Source organism: Eptatretus burgeri, chromosome 12, assembly GCF_056783735.1.
Source record: "Eptatretus burgeri isolate ZD-2024b chromosome 12, Ebu_testis_v1, whole genome shotgun sequence".
NCBI lineage: Eukaryota > Metazoa > Chordata > Myxini > Myxiniformes > Myxinidae > Eptatretus > Eptatretus burgeri.
Window position 1 is genome coordinate 78,230,371 of NC_140972.1, and position 21,723 is coordinate 78,252,093.

At 42.6% G+C, this 21,723-nt stretch overlaps 1 protein-coding gene across 4 annotated transcripts in view; it reads right to left on the reverse strand.

Annotated features, from left to right (window-relative positions):
- Positions 1-2,675: 2,675 nt before the first annotated feature.
- The window catches only part of LOC147015960 (synaptic vesicle glycoprotein 2C-like), a 112,812-nt gene continuing 93,764 nt past the window's right edge, over positions 2,676-21,723 (reverse strand). For all 4 annotated transcript variants that reach the window (XM_085848631.1, XM_085848632.1, XM_085848630.1 and 1 more), the window contains exon 13: positions 2,676-6,259. In XM_085848631.1, coding sequence (XP_085704757.1) covers positions 6,076-6,259 — 184 coding nt within the window. In that variant the 3' untranslated portion in view covers positions 2,676-6,075. The remainder of the gene's footprint in view (positions 6,260-21,723) is intronic.

Genomic DNA, 21,723 nt, shown 5'->3' on the forward strand with positions numbered 1-21,723 from the left:
TGCATCGCTTCCCCGAGGAACCACCTCCCGCGCTTCTCAACATGTGCTGGTGAGACGAGGAGCCGATCCTTCCCGTCGATGCGTCGCTTCCCCGAGGAACCACCTCCCGCGCTTCTCAACACGTGCTGGTGAGACGAGGAGCCGATCCTTCCCGTCGATGCGTCGCTTCCCCGAGGAACCACCTCCCGCGCTTCTCAACATGTGCTGGTGAGACGAGGCACGGATCCTTCACGTCGATGCGCCGCTTCCCCGAGGAACCACCTCCAAGAAGAGGTCGATGAGTCGCACCAAGCCGGGAACCAAACTGAGAACAAAGAGCTCCACGAACCAAGAAGAAGAAGCCACCACTCGCAGCTCGAGCCGAGCGACCGGCTCAACTCTCTTCCAAACAAAGCAGCTCGAAGCAAAAAGCTCTCCCGAGCCAAACAGAAGCCGAAGGCCCACTGAACCACCAAAGCAAAAAGCCTCCTCCCGAGTCAGGCCTCAGCCTCAGCCTCAGCTCACTGAGCCAGCTGAAGCAAAAAGCTTCCGAAGGCCTCAACCCTAACCCAAGCCAAACAGGACCCGAAGGTCTGCTGAGCGACGACTCTCTGCCGAAGCAAAAAGCTTACTACTCCAACTCCCCAACACGAACAAAGAAAAGATCTCCTCTTATCCTTCTCCCACCCTCCCCCGCTCCCGGCGTGACTCATGACTCATGCCCTCGTGCTCCATCCTCCACTCAGCCACGGGTGGGAAGGAGTTGTTGACATGAGTCACGGGACGGCAGGGTTCTTCTTGCTCTTCGCAGAAGAGGGGAGGGATGTCTGCATTGTTCGTTCCCTAACTATTAAATCGATCCGCAGCACATCTAATCGATTTCTGAACATTAAACAATGGAAGGTGAGCTATCTCAGGAACAAGCACTTATCGACATAGCTGACTAAAGGAACCTGTATGTTGTGTGCAATCGAATTCCAAATTCGTAACAATAGGTTACATCGTGGTTATATTGCTCGGATAGATTCCAATTGCACTGTCCCATCGGCTGACACCAGAGGCCTGAAGCTTCAAGCCTATATGTACCTTAGCCTTCAAAAGACCTGTGATTCCTATTGGCTGCAATCTTTCGATATTTGATGATCCTTTTAAGTCACTGATTGTTTGTCCTGAAGGGAAAACTTATAGAGAGGGCATGGCGAATGTGAATATGACAGCTCCAAAGATGTCTTTGGCTTTGCATATCACCAAAATGGCAGCCATATGATTTTTCATTTTTCAATTGTGAGTGTAGTCAGGCCAGCTGTCCAACCAATGGGTGGAAAGGAGCATTATATACGAACGGAAGGACAAATAAGCTTATTGTTGCATAGATTCATTAATTTTCTGTAGTTCTTGTTCCAAAAAGTCACCTTAAATCTCCTCTTTCAAATCATATACATTTATAGGAACAGTTTAAAATATCAAAAAATGTGAATAGCTCAATACTCCATACTTGTTGAGATAAAAGAAATATCAATTTAGGGAGATAGCTCCACATGGCATTGACTAACATGAGGCTGCTGATGTAATTGCACTCTCACATGTGCTGGGTTCACCAGTCTGAGATGATTTAGCTGAAAACAGCCTTGCTGTTGTCTGAAACAAATTGCAAAAATAGTGACAAGTAAAAAAGACATAAAATGTCATAGCCCCCGTTGTTTAGTAATTTTGCTGCACAGAGTTAAAAGCTAGCCCATATTTATGTATAACTAAAATGGCTGCCAGTTTACCAGTCAGCCATCTTTGATCAGATGGCAAAATAAAGTGAGGTGCATGTGTATGCCATCATGTATTGCCACCTTTGCCAAGTTTGAACAAAAGCAGACCATGCTTGTCTGAGAAATGGTTGGGGACACATTTCAGTAACAAAATGGCCACCAGTCGGCCATCTTGGATCTGATCTTGAAAAAAACATGACGTTCATATGTAAGCCTTCATTCATTATCTATGTGCCAAGTTTGAATAACATCGGAAAAAGCATGTCTGAGAAATGGTTGAGGACGTGTTCAACATCGTGTTTTGTTTTTTTTAGAACAAAAATGGCCGCCAGTCGGCCATCTTCGATCGTATCGCAAAACAAAATGATGTGCATATGTGTACCATCATGTGTTGGCTTTGTGCCAAGTACGGATAAAATCGGTCCATACATGTCTGAGATATGGTTGCGGACGCACACACAGACACGAAAATTGAGACCAAATCCATTCGCCCCCGTTTTGGACTAAGTCCATCGAGGGCTAATAATTCTAGAGGTGCCAGTAATAACTGAGTAGATAAAAAGTTGAATACAAGATGACTTAACAGGTGTGCACATGTTAAAATTATGATAATAACAAAAATAAATGGACCACTCAAACAAGATGTCTCTCAAAACGTGTTTGCAGTGAAATAGTTAAGGCTCGTTTGGCCTCAACTGTTTTCAGTAATGGAGGGCGGAAACCTTGCTAATTTATTTCACTTGAATAGCAATTTTGCAAAAGCAGAAATCTGTTAATAAGTTATTCATGATGAAATTAACTCTGTTGTCAAAAGCTAAAGAAAAATGTGGTGCAGAACTGCAGGAGCTCTGTTTGGTTCTTGCCTTTACACATTCCAATGAAGTCTGATTGCATCTGTAATCAAATTGGTTGCAAGTAAATACACACCTGTACTCGTGGGATTGGAATCATATTTATTGGAATTAAATTTGTCCATTCAGGACTGATTTACATTTCACCAACAATAAAGACAGATTGCCTGAGCTGCATACACACAGTAAGGGGTGTATAGGAAAGGCTTCACGAGCTCCTGGCACATAGCATGGATGGAGACATTGACATCAAGACTTACTCCCACAACCAGTCACAGCAATATGCATATGTAATTGAGGCCCACTGCAGACAATTAGTTACAAGAGGGAAAATACCAGCAAAATTGGCTTTGCAAAGCAATCGGTGATAAACAACAGGACAAAGGTGGTTTCAACAAAATCACATTTCCACTGATGCCAATGACACACATTGCAAACAGATTTCATTCGCAGAATGTCCGTTCATTCAAGAACAACTTGTTGCTGTGATTTGTACAACAAATTAACACTGCCAATATGCTTGAACTAAGGATGTGTACAGATATTTGGAATGTGCATCAAAAAAGGTGATATACTATTCACTTAGCATTGCAATAAACATCAATAAATATCAGGAAAATGTAAACATAAACACTTTGTTCAACATGACTATTGTTGTACATTTTAATGATCCAAATATAAGAGTTGAATTTTATTTGCCTTGATCTTGCTGATGTATATATATATATATATATATATATATATATATATATATATATATATATATATATACATATACATATATATATATATATATACATATACATATATGTATATGTTCACGTCTTTTTTGAAGAACGAAAGAAAAATGCAAGAAATAATCTGTGAGCAAAGTGCCCCCCAAAAAAGACCTATTACTAAAGTAATAAATAATGTATGTACACATTGACGTAATTTTCTCATTTCGAAATAGTTATGCATTTAATTGCATTTTGTTGATTTCACGTTGTGTATACAAACTCAAGCAATGACAGAACATAGCTCGTACGCAGGTTCACATTTCCTACCTGTAAAGAGAAGGGCACATGTGCACATGCCCCAATTTAAGTCCATGTGGCTTTTGATTTCATCAATTATTCCTTTTTCGTTATTCATGCGTCTTTTAACGACAAATCTGGTATGATACTCACTAAGCAACATCCATATCGTTATGATTATGGATTTGTTTCATGAGTTTGCTGTTAGGAAGTTACACCTCCCAGCAGCATACGTTTAAGAGGTAGGGTAGATAGTTTGCCAAAAAATGAAAATAAAAACCATCTGCAAGGCCAGTTTTATAGAAAGAGTGCCAACTTTCGTGACAATATTATCTGAGACTTAGGAGGGAATAAAATAATTCGAACCACAGGATAACCTGTGCCGCAGAGTTTTAATTTGATGTGCGTTTTGGCACCACTCCTGCCTAGTTATCGACCGTTTGCAAATGGTGTGGGATCTCGTACCTCACATATGAAACTTTCATCGTGATGTTCCTGTTCAAGCGAATGTTTATTCACACATCTAATTGTATGCATAGGCTAATAGTGTTCCTTATCACCTCAAATCGTATATAAATTGTAAATGAACATACATGTTTCATAAACATTAATGTACACATTCATTAAGGGCCATTAAAATAAAGTATAAATGCGATCACTATGAGTAATAAGGCTAACATAGTCTGGATTAGTCTAATATGGGACTACAATGAATGTATCAGTTTGACCGATTAGTTTTACTAAGCATGTGAAGTGCAAGAAGGGACCCAAAATAAATACTCCTCGATCGTTTGCCTTTGTCTCTCCTTTAAGCTCCTTCTACATGTTTTTATTGTTTTGTTTTTTTACAGTAGCCACTTTCCCTGAATGCAAACGTGCGCTTAAAGCCCATTGTAAAACGGGAAGGAAACACATTAACTGTTATGGCTTGCTTTGCAGAGCATGCACATCCATTATTTTTTTTCGGCTTAAATTAAGCATCATATACACATGTTCAACTGGATGTACAGTACTATGTATGCTCCCGATCTGGAATGACCTTGCGGCAGGGTGAAGCAATGTGCAAAAGAACCTCGTTCGTCCAATGAAAAAGCAAGAACAACAAAAATAAATAAACATACTCACTTAAAAGCATGTGCAAAATCGGAGATGTTTACCACCAAAACCCAACCTCAAAATGAAACACTTTGTTCCAGTTTATTTTGGCTTTGATGTGTCTGTCATAGGAATGGCATGCAAAGTGGGCTATTTCACTTTGGGGGGAAAACACACATATTGAGCCTGATCTCAGAAAAAAAAAACCCACAGGCTTGAAATGTCCTGGAAGTCCCCCAGTAACTGGAGTCGGACTCAACATACAACTCTTAACATTTCAGTCAGCAGGAAAGGGGATGCGTGATCACCATGGTTCGACATTTACCTCGAGGCAATACATTACGTCACAAATAGTTACCAACTACTTACCCTATGAGTTGTGCCCATCAGGCTGGGTTGTACATAGGAGATTAGGAAGCCCTGTTTTCAACCTCAAGCCAGTTTTTTTTTTAACGAAAAGACAAAGCACAATGTCACACAACCAAACATTTAAACTCGTAGGGTAACAGAACTGCAAATTTTTATGGGAAAAAATTATTGCACTAATCACGTGTTCTCGGATTGTACATATACTCGTACCATATAAGATGTTACAATTATATAGAACATGTTGAAAAACAGCTAATGATTTGCTGTTGTGAGAGGCGGTTTCTTTGTGTTCTTTGCTGCAATTATAGCTGTTATTGGTAACATCCATTCTCAATGTGTTGCCACAGTACTTCCCCACCTACATCCCACTTGAGTCATTAAAAGTGGGGAAAAAGAAACAACTTCTGTGGGTGCAATACATGCCATACAATTAAACTTTGGTGTCCTGTAAACAAGTCGTATTATCAACCTGCCGGCATCGTTAAAATGTGTTTCAATTAATTCACATGATGTCTCGTTAAGCAGTTAAAAAACTATCCTGTTACAATGCCATACAGCTTCCTTATGTTAAACGTATTCAGGTGGCCCAAATTAATATCTCTGAGAAGGTATCTTCCCAAACAACATATCGTCACATTTCATTCTCCATTTTCAATGCCATCTCTTTCTCAAAATGTGACTACCTTTTTGAATGTTGTAAAACTGTGGTTTAAGCATTTTTCATCATTGGTTGAGCAAAGACATTTGCCGATTAAAACCAATGGATAACGAGTATAGCCTTTCATTGTGATGTGGGATCAGGTTCTAATGAGAACTTGGATTGCCTTTTGCTTGAATTACAAGCTACGAAATATGGAAATATGGAAAAACCATGATGTGTTTTGTGTGCAAATTAAAGAAGGTAACTATAAATCCAAACATCCTCTTGACGATCCACCATGAAGACATCCAATGAAACTCCCTGCGCTCCCTTGGGCACCAGGCATAGCATTGCCATCATGGTGGTCACATGAGAACTTGTGTTTTGGTGTCAGGAAGGCGCAGCGATGACAGCCCACCACTCACCAGCACCGAAGAGGCTAGTAGCACAGCGATCGTCTTCGATACATCCACGCTAGCATCGAAGATTATGTTGCCAAAAACTGCAGCCAGTCGGCTAACTGCATTGAGGAACCCGAATGCTGTAGTTCTGCAAAGAGTGGAATTCCATAATCATGTCGATTAGATTGCTTGATCTCAGGCATTGTCTATTTATGGTACATCGAGACCCGTGCAATTATGGTGTATGCGCAAGAAGATGATCATTCAAAAAACAGGTTGTTGAGGAAAAAAAGGAAGGGAAAGAAGAGAGAAGAATATAAATAATGGTATGAGGGAAAACAAAAAGTGATTCAGTTTTATATATACCATATATTTATATATAATATATCTAATATATAAAGCTCAATCTAACCACTCACTCACTCACTCACTGGCTGACTGACTGACTGATATTGATGTTTGGTACCTTCCGGGTGATGTAGAAAGCGGAAATGTCACATGTCGACAGGCATCCAAGCCGATATACCGAGAAAAAAAAGTCACAGAACCATCGGAAAGCATTCATAAATGAAAAAAAATTAATGCAGGTGAGTGACTCAGACAATGGGGAAGCATTAGTCTGGCAGCTAAATTAGCCCCACGCGCACCCCCTGAATACTTATGCAAACATACTTTTTTAGAATCCTTAAGGTGTCTAGTTAACATTTTTAGATGTTAACAAGAAAATTAGGCTGGTCTTGGGGTCTATTTGGCTGCCATCTTGGATTTTGACATGCTAATTATCGAAAAATAGAAATTTTCATAACTTTTGAACCAAACATGCTGGAAATACAATTGAAACATCTATTCCATACAATTTTGACATGACAAATTTATTTATAACATCTATGTATTTATTTTTTAATGTATTTTTGTTTTTTTTCATACAGGTGTTGGGAATCAGATGCATTGTGGATGTCATTTCTGTTGCTCGCACAATTGGACATGACCACTGTACAGCACTTATGGGTCTCTATTGTTTTACTGGAGAAGATTGTACCAGTGCCTTCAAAGGCAAAGGAAAGATTGCTCCACTGAAGAAACTCCAGAAGTACCCAAGGTTCCAGGCAGCATTCAAGCAGCTGGGCGTATATTGGAGGGTAAAAGACAAGCTGTATGACTGTCTGGAAGAGTTCGTCTGCCTGATGTATGGCTATCCTCACATCTCTCATGTGGATGAAGTATGCACACTGATGCTGCAGAAGATGGTGGGTGCAGAGGAAACACTAGCATTCAAGTCAAAGGTTGAACTTTCTCATCTTCCTCCATGAAGAGACTCCCTAATTCCTCATGTTGACAGGGTCAACTACAGGGTTGGTCAGTGGAAGCATGCCCATGTACCCATGTATGAACTTCCAAAACCAGAGGATGATGGCTGGATGAAGATGGCTGGATGAAGATGGATGGATTCCTGGAACCTGTGTGGTCACATGGTCCAATTCAACACCCCTTCCCTAGTGGACCTCTTGGACAACTCTGAGGAGGAGCAGGAAGAAAGAGAATGAAGAGGAAGCTGGTGTCTATGACTATGAGGAACAATCACCTTTATGATAATGATTAATTTTTGTATATATTATGCTGAAATAAGACATTTTTCTATTTTCTCATTAGAGATGTCATCTAATGTTAAAAATGATGATTTGGATTAATTTCCCGTGCCATAATTGGGCAGAACAAATGCATCTTTTGTGTATCTCGTCCATTTGGTTCAAATTTCTATTTTTCGATAATTGGGCAAGTCAAAATCCAAGATGGCAGCCAAATAGACCCAAAGACCAACCTAATTTTCTTGTTGACATCTAAAAATGTTAACTAGACACCTTAAAGATTCTAAATAAAGTATGTTTGCATAAGTACTCAGGGGAATGCGCGTGGGGCCCTTTTAGCTGCCCTATTACATGGTAATGTCACGTGCCGATGGACATTGAAGCCGATACACTGGGAAATATATTTTCCCTTGATATTTCTCATAGGTTGAGGCACATGAATTAAATAACGTGCATTACATAATGATCAGAACAACAAATATTGGTGATTGTATATCATATTGTTGTGGGCCGGGGTCCGATGGCGAGAATGACCATGAGGTGGGGGAGGTTACGTCGTCTCCCACTAGACTCCCGGAATTGTAGGCCGTCGCTCACGGATAATTCCGTGACGCGGCGGGTCGCTTAACCAACCATGGACGCCAATACCTCCACCGCGTAGCATAGGGTCTTTTGTCTGGAACCAATTTACCTAATTAACCACGTGGTGTCGTCTACAGGGGAACCATGCCCTCGGTATGCCTTGCCCGAACCAGATCACTCTACCAACTATGGTAGAGTACCAACTCCGGATCGGATGCAGCCGAGCGGAACTACCAAGGACGTACCGGCTAGAATGAACAGAATATCGGGAATAAAGACCCAGCTGAAGCTCAGATCCGAACCATGCTGGATCAATGAAGGAAAAGACGAAAACGAACTAGGAATATTTCTACAATAATTGATTTACACTAAAGCGAGGAAATGTATGTGGCACAGGAACAGGGTTATTGGGAATGTTATGCAGGGGAAGATTAGAGAAAGATGTAGTGCGACAATTTTACAGCAACTTACAAAGGAGACACAGAGCAGACTTGTTGCGAGAATAAAACAGGCAAGATTTACAATGATCAAATAAAAACACTTATGCAATTCTACTTAAAGACGGCGCCACACACTCAGACGAAAATAAACCCAGTATAGCCACGGACCTTTTGCAGCCAGAGAGGGAGGTGAGCTGAGATCGCAGTTCTTTCGGGTACCAGAACGTTGGAGGGAAGGGATGCTCCGTAGTGCGGCACCTGTCAATGGTCGTGCGGCTCGGTCCACGGCCGCCCGCGTGGAGACTGTGTCTGCGAAGGAGCCCGGGTCGAGTAGAGCGGAGTCCGAGGCGGGGATCAGGGCTGCAGACAGGACCCTCCGAGAGACCCGGTCAAGGTCAGGTCGAGGTTTTCCCAGCTCTCTCTCACTTGAAACGAACGACCCCCAAAGAACGCAAACACTCCAGAACCTTCCTCCTTTCTTTCGCTATCAGCCAACGAACTGTCTCACTCCAACACTCCGCTCAAGACGACTTGCTTTCCAGCTCACCAGACGACTCTGAACGAATGGTGTCGTAATTTATAGATCTCCCTCAGCAGGGAGGGGCCTTGGTGAAGCCGACGTCACTGTTCGCCCTGATTGGACTGGGCTTCCATGGGGCCACCCTTTCTGGGCAGGATTTTGGCCACACCGGGAAGCCCGCCCACTCCCCGTGTCCGGACTCACCAAAAAAAGGTACAACACAAAGATTCTGCCTCGGACAGCGAGTCACCGATTAGGCGAGCAGGCGAACAAGCGCTTGTTCAGCCCATGCAAGAGTGGCAAGTGAGATGAAGGTGCGAGCAGGCAGAGGGTACAGTGGGTCGTCGTGGAGGGGGAAAATGATTTATTAATCTCACTAAAAAACATCACAACGCACCCCAGTGTCTTCCCACTACACACAAGGAGGGTTATATCTGCACATATACTTAATGGAATAACTAACTTTGGGACAACTTGTCGACCGAGAATTAACAGGGTCCAACTACACTTTTTTAAAGTTTGAGAAAAATGAAATCAAAAATTCAAAGTGGAATTGCCGCTATCTCATAACATTTTATTTTCATATCGTGTGCTACATAACAGGTACATATAAAGGTTACATAAAATAATCTTACTTAGTTTCCTCTGTTGCCCTTCTACATGGACTTCTTCTAAATTTGAATGAAATGTCAGATAGACCCTGTTAATTCTCGGTCGATGAACTGTATGTTTGTATGCATATGGTTCCTAGAACCATAACAATATTATAATGGAGCTGACCTTCACTACCACCCCTCCCCCAGCACCGTTCACCCCACCCCCCCACAACCCCCAATCCACCATCACCCCCACCCAACATCCCCCCCAACCTTTCCCTCACTCCCTGAGAAAGCAGGCATGGTCAAAGATGCCTATGCCTCTGCAGCGATGTGTGGTGAGGCACGTGAAGCATGCCAATCCAAAACAGTATTTGCAATAAGACAATTGATCAAACACCCACATCATACTTTATTGGAGTTATTACAGTTATTGGCAACAATATTTAGTTATTTCAGAGGCCCTTGCCATCACTCATTCCCACCATCCTTCCCTCACTCTGTCCCTCTCTCCCCCTCCCCGCATCGCACCCGACCAGAAATGGCCATTAAAATGCGTTTTGCCTTTTAAAACATCAATATCCGTATGATTTTCATCCCGTTTTTGCAACCATCATAGCCGTGATGAAATGAAATTAAACATTGAATACGAGTTCATATAAAGCTGTGAGAGAGTCAGAAAGCACAAGCTTTACAAAAAGAGGCCAATGATACCTCAGACCGACATGGAGTAGAGAAATTGTGGGTGGAGTCAGGCAAACTTTCAACCAATGGGTAGAACTCACACACATGGACACATACATGGCTCCTTTTATAGTATAAACTGCAATGGATAAAACATTTCCGAAGCATATAGCCACAATGAAGGTCTTTACCATACTTACTTCCTATCCACTGACCAAGAAACATCATGCACTTTTAGCAGATAAAATTGTTGCAGAGAGTAGCCAAAAACACCTGAGCATATATGATTTACAACCTGAGGGCAAAGCCTTGAGTGTTCACACTTGGTGGGACAAAATGGTATAAAAGAGCATGTTCAAAGGATGTTTAATAATTAATTCATTTGAAATGAGTGAACACCAACCCCCCTGATGGCTTGATCTCAAGCTCCAGAGAGTATACACTGGCATTTAAAAAAAAAGTAAACAAGTCTTTATAATTTGATTGTGATCAATTGTATTTATAGGCCATTATCGTACACCACTGGAAACGAGTCGAGTCCCACCAATTGAAATTCACAGTGAAGTAGCATCGGCAAATTAAATGGGGATTAATTGCAGTATGCTCAACAACAGAAGTGATAATTGTTTTTAACAACAAAAAAAAGCAAGCCAACTTGAAATTTACAGAATTGGAATTCATGAGGAAGTTAAACACAGGCTCCAATTTGAACTGATTAATTTTAATTGATGGAAATTAAAATCATTGAGAAAAATGCATAATTTACACAATAAGAGAGAAGTTTTGTGTTTCTGTCCGTCTGTGTCACGATTTTTCTCAGGGATGGCCAAACAGATACTGATCAGACTTTTAAGGGTTCATCAGTGAGTGTCGGGGAACGTTAAAGTCAAAATCAATTTTTGAAAAAAAAAAAAGATATATTGTTTTTTAATCACTCTATAGTGCCTTAGCCTTTGTAGCTATGTGAAAGGTGATATTAAATGATCCCTGACCCCTTTCCTTAGTGGGTGTAGGGAAGTGATTTCGGCCCTCATAAAAAAAAAGTAGAAAAACAACAAAATTTGATTTCTTCAAAATGCCAACAGGATTGAAACGGCACCGGGCAATGCAGAGTACCCCTGTTAGTCAGTGCTGGATTAACCATTAGGCAGACAAGGCATATGCCTTAGGGCCCGCCAAAAATTTGGGCCACAAAAAAATTGAATCAGTTCATCTTTTGTCTGGGGTCCATTTCCATGAGCCCGAGATCTAATTTAAAATTTTCAGGCCATTCTCTAAAATTTCAAAATGTGCCTTAGGGCCAGCCGAGGCATAATCCGGCATTGCTGCTCGTACAAGATATATTTGATACTGGGTTTTATGAGGCAGTGTCTCATCAGAACTACATTATTGGAATTCCAGATAATGTATTGTCATCGTGTACTGTCCGTCCATCCATCCATCCATCCGTCCATCTCCTATTTCGATTTCTCCTGCCAAACTGCTGGGCTAATCCGGATGAAATTTGGTAACAACGTTCTGCTCCTGATTGAAATGAGCTTTGCAATTCCTGTTACCAGTCACTTGACTTTAAAGTCAAGCTTGCAAACTTGACTTTAGGTAGCTCAAAATGGCTGCTTTAGTAAATTTCTTCAAAAATATTCTTCTCCAGACCCACCAGTCAGAAGTGCTACAAAATTTGGGTTACAACACAAGGCCAGGGTAGGGATGTTAAATTGCTGAAGTCATGAGGATCACCTGATCGGAAATGTGTCAAAATGGCTGCCTTAGTCAATTTTGGAGAAAATCACGTAAATTCCTTCAAAAATCTTCTTCTCCAGACCCACCAGCCAGAATCTTGCCAAATTTGGTTTTCAACATTAGGACAGGGTAGGGATGTTAAATTGAGGAGGCCATGCTTATCACATGACCGGAAGTGTGTCAAAATGGCAGTCGCGTAAATTCCTTCAAAAATCTTCTTCTCCAGACCCACCAGTCAGAATGCTACCATATTTGTGTTACAACATTATGACAGGGTCATGATGTTAAATTGTGGAGGTCATGCCGATCACGTGACCGAAAGTGTGTGAAAATGGCTGACTTCATAAATTTTGGTGAAAATCATGTAAATTCCTTCAAAAATCTTCCTCTCCAGTCCCACCAATCAGAATGCTACCAAATTTGGGTTGCAGCATTAGGCCAGGGCCAAGATATGCTACAGGTCCAGTGGTCCTATTTTTTTTCTTGTTTGCTCTTGAAAATCTGTCTGTTTTCTACACATACTGATTATTTCCCATTCTGCTCTTCTCTGGATCATTGTAACTATTTTTTTGTGTCATTACCCCTTTCCTTATTCTCTATGTCCACCTCTACCACACCTCCACCACAATACCCTTTGGTGGTATGTTCTTCCCTGTCATTTGAAAATGCTATGACAATTTTTGTTGATGGCCTGATTCACTGAAAGACAGCAAAATCATATTCTTTTCACTGCTCTCCATAGTTTCAGGAAGGGAAAAAAGAGAATATTCTCCCTGCATTCAAAATAAGTTGTGATTGGGTGTGCATGAACAATGATTGAGAATAATCAATGTACGTCATCTCTTAATCGTCTGGTCAATTTATGACAAACAACCACCAAACCCACAACAAATTGCAACAAAAGGTTTCTCAGTGGTTTTCATTCCTACTGGATATACTGATCAACAGAAAAAAAAGTCTACCAAAATCTGACATCTGGAAATGGGTTAAAACAGTCATTTTCAAGATGGCCACCACCGGGCTTTGAAATAACTAAAACAGCAATAACTTCTTCAATAATTGTGATAAAAACACAATTGTTGGTTCTGGTCCATGGTTTTAATGGATCAGCAATCCACTGGTGTCAATAAAATTTAGATCTGATTAGTATTTAACTTGAAATCCAAGATGGCAGTAAAAAATGAAGGGCATAAAATCAATAAATTGTCTCTATGTAATCAAACCTCTGTTAAGGCGCTGTCACACCTTGACGATTTAGCCAGCAATGGCAACGTATAAAAATGTATGTAAAACGTTGGCGTACGCTGAAATTTTGATGTTTTTAAAAAAAGTTTTGGTCGTATTCATAACGTCTTGGTCGTATGCATAACATATTAGTCACGGGCACGGAACGTTTTGTTGTCTTATATATAACTTATATCAACGAATGCTTAGCCTGTTGTCGGCATTCACAACCTATGCCCAACGATAGTTTAACTTAGGCATAGCGTGCTGCTCGTATCGTCGACGAACTCGTGGCGTAGCCTGTTAAAAACCTGCCACACGCCGATTTAAATCATAACCGCCTGAGAATTGCAAGTGTCAACCACGCAGTCACACCTTGACGATTTAACCAGCGTATGCCGACCTATGAAAAATGTGTAAAACGCTGGCACACGTTGAATACGGTATGGGTAAGTTGTGTATACGTTAAGAGCACGCTGAAAAACGATGAAGTATGCTGTCATATTTCATGGTACGTTTAGTACGTCGTGAAATTTCAAGCATGCTGAAAATTTTACGACGTATGCCAGCGTATGACTCACACGTTCCGCTACGCTGGGAATAAGTTGTAGGCACGATATGCGATCGTTGACACACGTCGACACAAGTTCCTTGTAAGTTACTCATAAGTCGAAACACGTCGAGGTAATGTTTAGCATACCGAAACTTATTTTCTCCGTCAAGGCACTTTTTCTTTTTTTCTCCTTGGCTCCGTGAAGGCACGTGACGAAATATCTGGTTGTTGTTGTTTTTTATTATTATTATTATTTTTTTTTTAGTCTATCACGAATTTTAAAATATATTCGGACATTTGCTTTCAAGTTTCGACGTCGACGTGACAATATCCTCAAACAGAAAATATTCACAGAGGAGGAACTAAGAATAAGATATGAGCAAACTGAAGAGGCAATCGGACGTGACGTAATATCGGAAGTTATTGTTGTTTTTTTTGTTGTTTTTTTTAAAACGCTGCCAATACGCCATTATATGGTAGCTGTAAATTAGAAACACGTTCAGTAAGTTATGTGGTCGTCCGGAAGACGTCAATCAAATATGTCTACATACGTCAATATGCGTTGGAGGTACGTTACACAAAGGTTCAATGCACGTTACTCATAGGTTAGAAATAAGTTTTGGGTACGCTAAGCATTACCTCGACGCGTTTCGACTTATGAGTAACTTACAAATAACGCGTGTCGCCGTGTGTCAACGATCGCATAACGTGCCTACAACTTATGGCCAGCATAGCGGAACGTGTGAGTCATACACTGGCATACGTCGTAAAATTTCAAGCATGCTAAAATTTGAGGACAACCGTAAAGTACAACGATGAAAGCCACGTACTACGACGTATGGCAGTGTTTTTCAGCGTGCTCTTAACGTATACAAACTTACCCATAACGTATTCGACGTGTTCCGGCGTTTTAGCGCAATTTTGCATACGTCAGGCATACGTTGGCTAAATCGTCAAGGTGAGACAGGGTCTTTAGGCAATCACCCAACATTTATCAAATTCTAACAAAAGGGTTTTCAGTCTGAGTTCATGCTCCAAGTAGAAGAGATTGAGAAAATGTATTCGTCCTTGCTAACGGGTGACATCTCTCTTGAAAGTCTTGATGAATCAGCTGCAATTGTGAAGATCACTGATGAACTTGAAAAAAAGAAATCTGAATTTGCTGCACAATCCAAAATGAGTAAGCTGTGGCTGGGTTATCAGAAAATGCTCCATACTGCTCGGGCAATGATCAAGGCAGATTGCACTGGGTCTTGGAAGGATCACTTGCAAGCTGTTGCTGAAGCCCTGCCAATATTTGCAGCAGCTGGACACTACAACTACCAGAAGTCCGCTTATCACTATGTACAAGAAATGAGTGAACTGGAGAGCAAACACCCAGATGTATATGAGAAATTTCAAAACGGCTTCCATGTGATCTGGCAAACAACCCAGTTTTGGGCAGGCCTCAGCTGTGATCGAGTCATCAAACACTCATGAGATCACTAAAGAGCACCGGTGGCTTGACTCATGACAGTAAAATGACAGAGGAACACCTAGCATTGTAGACAAAGTCAGTCCCCATAACGTCTGAGGTCAACGTCGCCATGCAGGACTTCAATGATCTCACATACGCAACAAGGGAACAGCATAAAGAAGCAACTGGTGCCAGAATTGAAAGACATGCATTCGACCTCTCGAAGATAAGCACAAAGCTGAATGCATTTTCACCTTCCTCCTCTGATCCTACATTGAGAAATATCATAAATGGTATCGTGGCAAGCGAAGACATCAACGTGCATGAATATGAAGCTGTTGGGAACAAAATCAATCATCGAGAGAATGATTGGACAACCTGTGTCTTCCTTCTCCATCAAGAGGACAGAGAAAGCAAAGACCCTGGGAAATTATAATGCTCTCCAGGTTGCTCCTCACAGAACCATCGACTCCAGTGTGCTATTCCAGCGATTCCTGGTGGTATCCCAGATAGGTGATTTGTCACTTGAGGACATGATGAGTTTTGAGCTCAGTCCATACTCTCCATCCCTCTTTGAGGACAAGATCTTGAGGAAGGTCGACAATCCTCAACTCGCTCAAGCCGTCAATGACCACTGTACCAAGGTACTGGCATGTAAAGGAGTACCTGACACCACACCTTCAGCACACCTTAAGACTGAAAGGTATGTTCTTGATGGTGGATCCTTGCTGCACAAGCTCAAGTGGAAGAAGGGAGATACATATGGCAAAATAGCCAGAGCATATGTGGACTTCACAACAAAACACTATGGGACAGCAACTGTTGTCTTTGATGGCTATGGTGCAGGCCCTTCGATAAAGGATAACACTCAGCAGAGACGGGGACAAGCCAACAGCTATCCGATTGTGAACTTCACCGAAGAAACTGAATTTGACGGAAACAGATGAATTCCTATGTGTCGGCAGTAACAAGCAACAGCTGATCACCTTACTAGGATCACCTCACACATGAAGCATACACCTTTCCCTTCAGCTTCAACGACACTCCCCTCTTTGTCAGCACGCCACTCAGTTCCCGAAACTTCTTCCATGCACATCTCACTCTAGCAACCGTCGAAGAGTCTGATCCACCTTCTCCATTCAGCATGTCTCCGAGATAGCAAAATGTTTTCACACCTTCCAGCTTCACACCATCTCCGAGATCCAACTCAACAATTCCTTCATCTGCTGCTCCCTCGATGCACACCTTACACTTGAATGTAGCTGCCACACTGGTTAATGACCCTCTCACACCACTACATTTTCGATGAACCCATTCAGCACACATTGTACACTGAATGGAGTTCACTCCGACACCCTTCCTGCACACAGCACACGGCCACTTCCCAGTCCTTTCCACCTCACCACATGCTTTACCACTTGCCATCACCTTCGTCTTTCCGATATTCACCTTCAAACCTTTTGCCTCCATACATTCCTTCCACTTGTTCATCTTCTCCTTCAGTCCATCCATACTCACTGCAATCAACACCAGATCATCTGCATACAGCAGCTCCCACGGTAAACCCTCCTTTACCCTCCGAGCCAGCACCTCCATCACAACTACAAATAGAAGTGGACTTAGTACCGACCCCTGGTGCACTCCTACCCTCACCTCAAACTCACCACTGTTCCCATCCTTCGTCCTTACAGCTGTGCGTGCTCTCTCGTACATGGCCATCACTACTCTGATCAACCATTCCTCCACTCCTAACTTCCTCAATGCCCATGTCATAACTTCACGTGGGACCCTATCAAATGCTTTCTCCAGATCAACAAACCCAAAAAACAACTTCTTCCTCTTCTCCATGTACTTCTCCTGCAACTGCCTTACAATAAAAATTGCATCTGTCATTCCTCTTCCTGGCATAAATCCAAACTGCATTTCGTCAATCTTTACCTTCTTCCTTATCCTCTTCTCCAACAGCCTTTCCAATACCTTCATTCCATGCTCCAATAACTTTATTGCTCTATAGGAGCCACAGTCCAGAGGGTCACCTTTCCCCTTGTACAGAGGGACGAGGGTACTCAGTTCCCAATCCACTGGAATGCGGCCTTCTTTCACCACCAGATTACAGATCTCTGTCATTCTCTTCACACCCCAACTTCCCGCTGCCTTCAACATATCTCCCACAACTCCCGTCGGCCCTCCTGCTTTTCTACTCTTCATTGCTCTTATAGCTTCCTCAACTTCCTTCTCAGTTATCTTCTTTGCTGGTCCTAAAACCGGGTTACTCTCGATGTTTCTATCCCATTCATTTTCTACATTCAACAGCCTTTCCATATATCTCTTCCATCTTCCTTTAATTCCATCAGAATCCACAACGATTTGTCCCACTTCATCCTTCAAGCAACTCACCCCCGTCACATCAAATCTCTCTCTCGCTATCTGTTTTGCAATCCTGAATACTGCTCTCTTACCCTCCTCCGAATCCAAGCGTTCTCCGAACATTTTCCTATGGGCCTCCTGCGCCTTTGCTACCTCTTTCTTTGCAGCCTTCTTGGCTTCCTTATAACTTTCATGTGCAGCCTCTTCTTCCACCGTATCCTTTGCCTTTTGCCATTCCTTGAACTTCTTCCTCTTCTCTTCAATCGTCTTTCCAACTTCATCATCCCACCACCATGTTTCCGAGTGCCTCGGTGGTCCTTTTGTCCATCCACATACCTCACCAACGGCTCCCAATAGACTATCTTTCATTGACATCCAACCACATCATCTTCAACCATACTCAGCCTCTCTCTTAATGCTTCCTTCACTGTCGCCTCTTTCAACCTCCACACCTTCATCCTCGGTTGGTACTTCACCCGCCGAATTCTCCGCGCACCTTTCACCCTTATATCGCAGACAACCAGGTGGTGCTGCGAAACAGTCTCCTCCCCTGGGATCACCTTTGTGTCCCGGAGGTTTCCCCTATCTCGCTGACGCACCATCAGGTAGTCAATGGTTGTCGTCAACCCACCTGACGTGTATGTAATAAGCTTATTATTCGCTTTCTGGAATTGAGTATTACAGAGCAACAAATCAGCTCCATCAGCAAACTCCAAGATCCTTTCACCTTCTCCATTTCTCACACCATATCCATAACCCCCATGGACTCCTTCAAAACCATCTGGACTCCTTCCCACATGTCCATTCAAGTCTCCTCCAACCACAACAACTGCCTCATCTTTCACATTTTCCATCAACTTCTCCATCGCACACCAGAACATGTTCTTCTCTTCATCGCTTCGACCGACCTGCGGGGCATATCCCGAGATGACGTTCACCAAGAGATTTCCGATCACGATTCTCACCATCATCAACCTTTCACTCACTCTAGTCACACTCACTACACCGTCTACAAACTCCTCAGAAAACATGACACCAACACCATGCACGCCTTCCGGGCACCCTTGCCACATAAACTTGTACTTCTGCCCCTGCCTTCCCTTCACCATTCTCACACCACTTCCCTTCCACCGTGTCTCCTGCACACAACATATGTCCACTCTTCTTCTGACCAATGTTTCAACCACTTCTCCAGATCTCCCTGTCATTGTCCCTACATTCCATGTACCAAACCTCAGAAACCGATCTCCACGTGGGGCATCAGACGATTGGTCATCATAAATGGAAAAATTTCCTCCCTTGCTTCGATCGGGTTCCCCACCTTGAGTTTTAACGAGAGGGGGTGAGGACCCCCACGGGGTACTTCGGGCTGTATCCTGCCCATCAGTTGTACTCATCATGGTTTCCTTTTGAGGCGATGTTTTTATGGCCGGATGCCCTTCCTGACGCCGACCCTTTTAGTCGCCTTTTACGACACGCAGGGATACGGTGTACCTATTCTGACCGGGGTACACACCGGGAGATCAGTATATCCAGTAGGAATGAAAACCATTGAAAAACCTTTTCTTGCAATTTGTTGTGGGTCAGGTGGTATTTTGACCCGACTATAAACTACATTTCAATACGTATCAATCTCAATGTCAGAAGTTTGGTTTTTTTAAGCTACACATCTATTGTTTCAAAATTATTGCAGCAATGCACCATGCAATGTTTGGCATTGCAACCTACTTACAACAGAACCTGACTGATTTTTATATTCTTAAAGAATCTCATGCAAATAATGTTTTCTTAGCCACTGTGAAAGTTGGGGGCATAACAATTACCAACATGTACAAACCACCTCAGGTAGAGTGGCTCCTTCCTGCACTACCCATTGCTTCTCATCCTGAAGTTAATGCTGGTGATTTCAACAGCCATCACCACCTCATGGGGATACACTTCAGATGAGGCAGATGAAAAACTGGTGGCTTGGGCCTCCACTGGTGATCACTCTCTCCTGTACGAGGCCAAGTAACCAGGCACTTTCCAATCACGTAGAATCATAGATCGAGGAAGGATTACAATGCAGACCTCTGTTCTGTCTCCAGAGACAGTAATGGACACCCTCTTCACGCATCTCGTAAGATCCTTCCACACAGCCAACACCGATCAGCATTAGTCCACATTGGAGAAGATGTTCCCTTGATTACATCCAAACCTAAGGCCTGTTGAAATTTTCGGAAAGCCAACTGGGAGGAGCAGATCACCAGCCTCTACCCCATCTCAAAAAACTAGAGCAGCTTCTGCAAGATCCTGATAAATGCAGCCAAAAACAAGATCCCATGAGGTTTTCACAAATGCTATGCACCTTTATGGTTGCCATAAACTGACCAACCCCTCCAACAGTACGAAGCTTCTGTGGATCCAGATGTTACATTTTAACTCTTGAAATCTCGACATGGCAAGATGACAAAAATGGCATGAGACTGTTGAGGAGCTTAATTTCACTCATTCAAGTAGAAAGGCATGGAACCTACTAAGGAATCTTGGTGCTGCTTAACCTGCTCAACATCAACCTCCCAAAGTATCGGCTCATGCTATTGCTTCTCGCTGCTACTTAACTCTAAAGTTGTCTCAACTAAGGAGGCTCAACATGAAGACCGTAATTACCTCTCCCAGATCATTTCATCATCTCCGACATCCCTTCTTTCTTCCCACTACACCAAGGCTGACATTCACACAGGCCTTTCCTCCACCAAAGCAAGGCAAGCAACAGGAATTGAAGGCATCTAACCTGAGTTATTGCAGAACTTGCGACCTCATGGATGTGATTGGTTGGCTTCTCTTTTCACTAACATCTGTGCAACTGGAGTCATTTCATAAACCTGGAAAGAGGCTAAAGTCATTGCTATCCTTAATCCAGGGAATCCTGCGACTGACCCATCTGGCTATCGGCCCATATCTCTGCTATGTACGACATACAAGTTGTTTGAGCATGTCCTTCTGGTTAGGCACTCTCCACTGGTGGAGCTCAACCTTCCCAATGAACAAGCTGGCTTCAGACCTGGTAGGAGCTGTGTTGATTAAGTACTTGCCCTTACCACCCACAATGAGGCTGGCTAACAATGTGCGCTCAAGACAGGTGTTGCACCGATTGACCTTTCATCAGCATATGATAAAGTATGGCGACATGGTCTTCTACTGAAAGCTGCCAGACTTTTCCAGTGCCAAGCCACAATGCATGTCCTTTGTTATATGCTGAGCAATCAAATAGAAAAGGTTTTACTCAGAGAGCAAACAAGCTCCATAAGGACTCTGAATGATGGTCTTCCCCAAGGGTCTGTTTAAGTGTCAATCCTCTTCAACATATATGTCAGCGACATGCCTTGTACTGCCTCCAGAAAGTTTGACTCTGCAGATAATCTTGGCCTTGCAACACAAGTAATCAACCTTGAATATCTCAGCAGTACCCTCTCCCAGGACATAAAGGTAATGGAGCAATACTTCATCTACTGGTGCCTCCACCCAAACCCAACTATGACTACAGTTACTGCTTTCCATCTCAGCAACGAACTCTTTTTTTTTGTATACCTTGTCCAGGCTCGTGTGAGAGCTAACACTCTCAGTTCTGCTATGTATGAAAACTAGTTCAGAGAAAACTCCAGGTTTCCTTTTGCGGCAAACCAGTCAAGAACAAACCGTTCACCAAGTACCTTGGAGTCACCCTTGATTGCACCCTCATGTTCTGCAAACACCAACAACGGGTCAAAGAAAATATCAAGACCAGGGTAAACATCATCCGGAGACTAGTGGGCACCAGATGGAGATCACGTGCATGCACTCTTCGTATTGCGAGCTAGCCTCGCTCTTGTGTTCTCTGCAGAA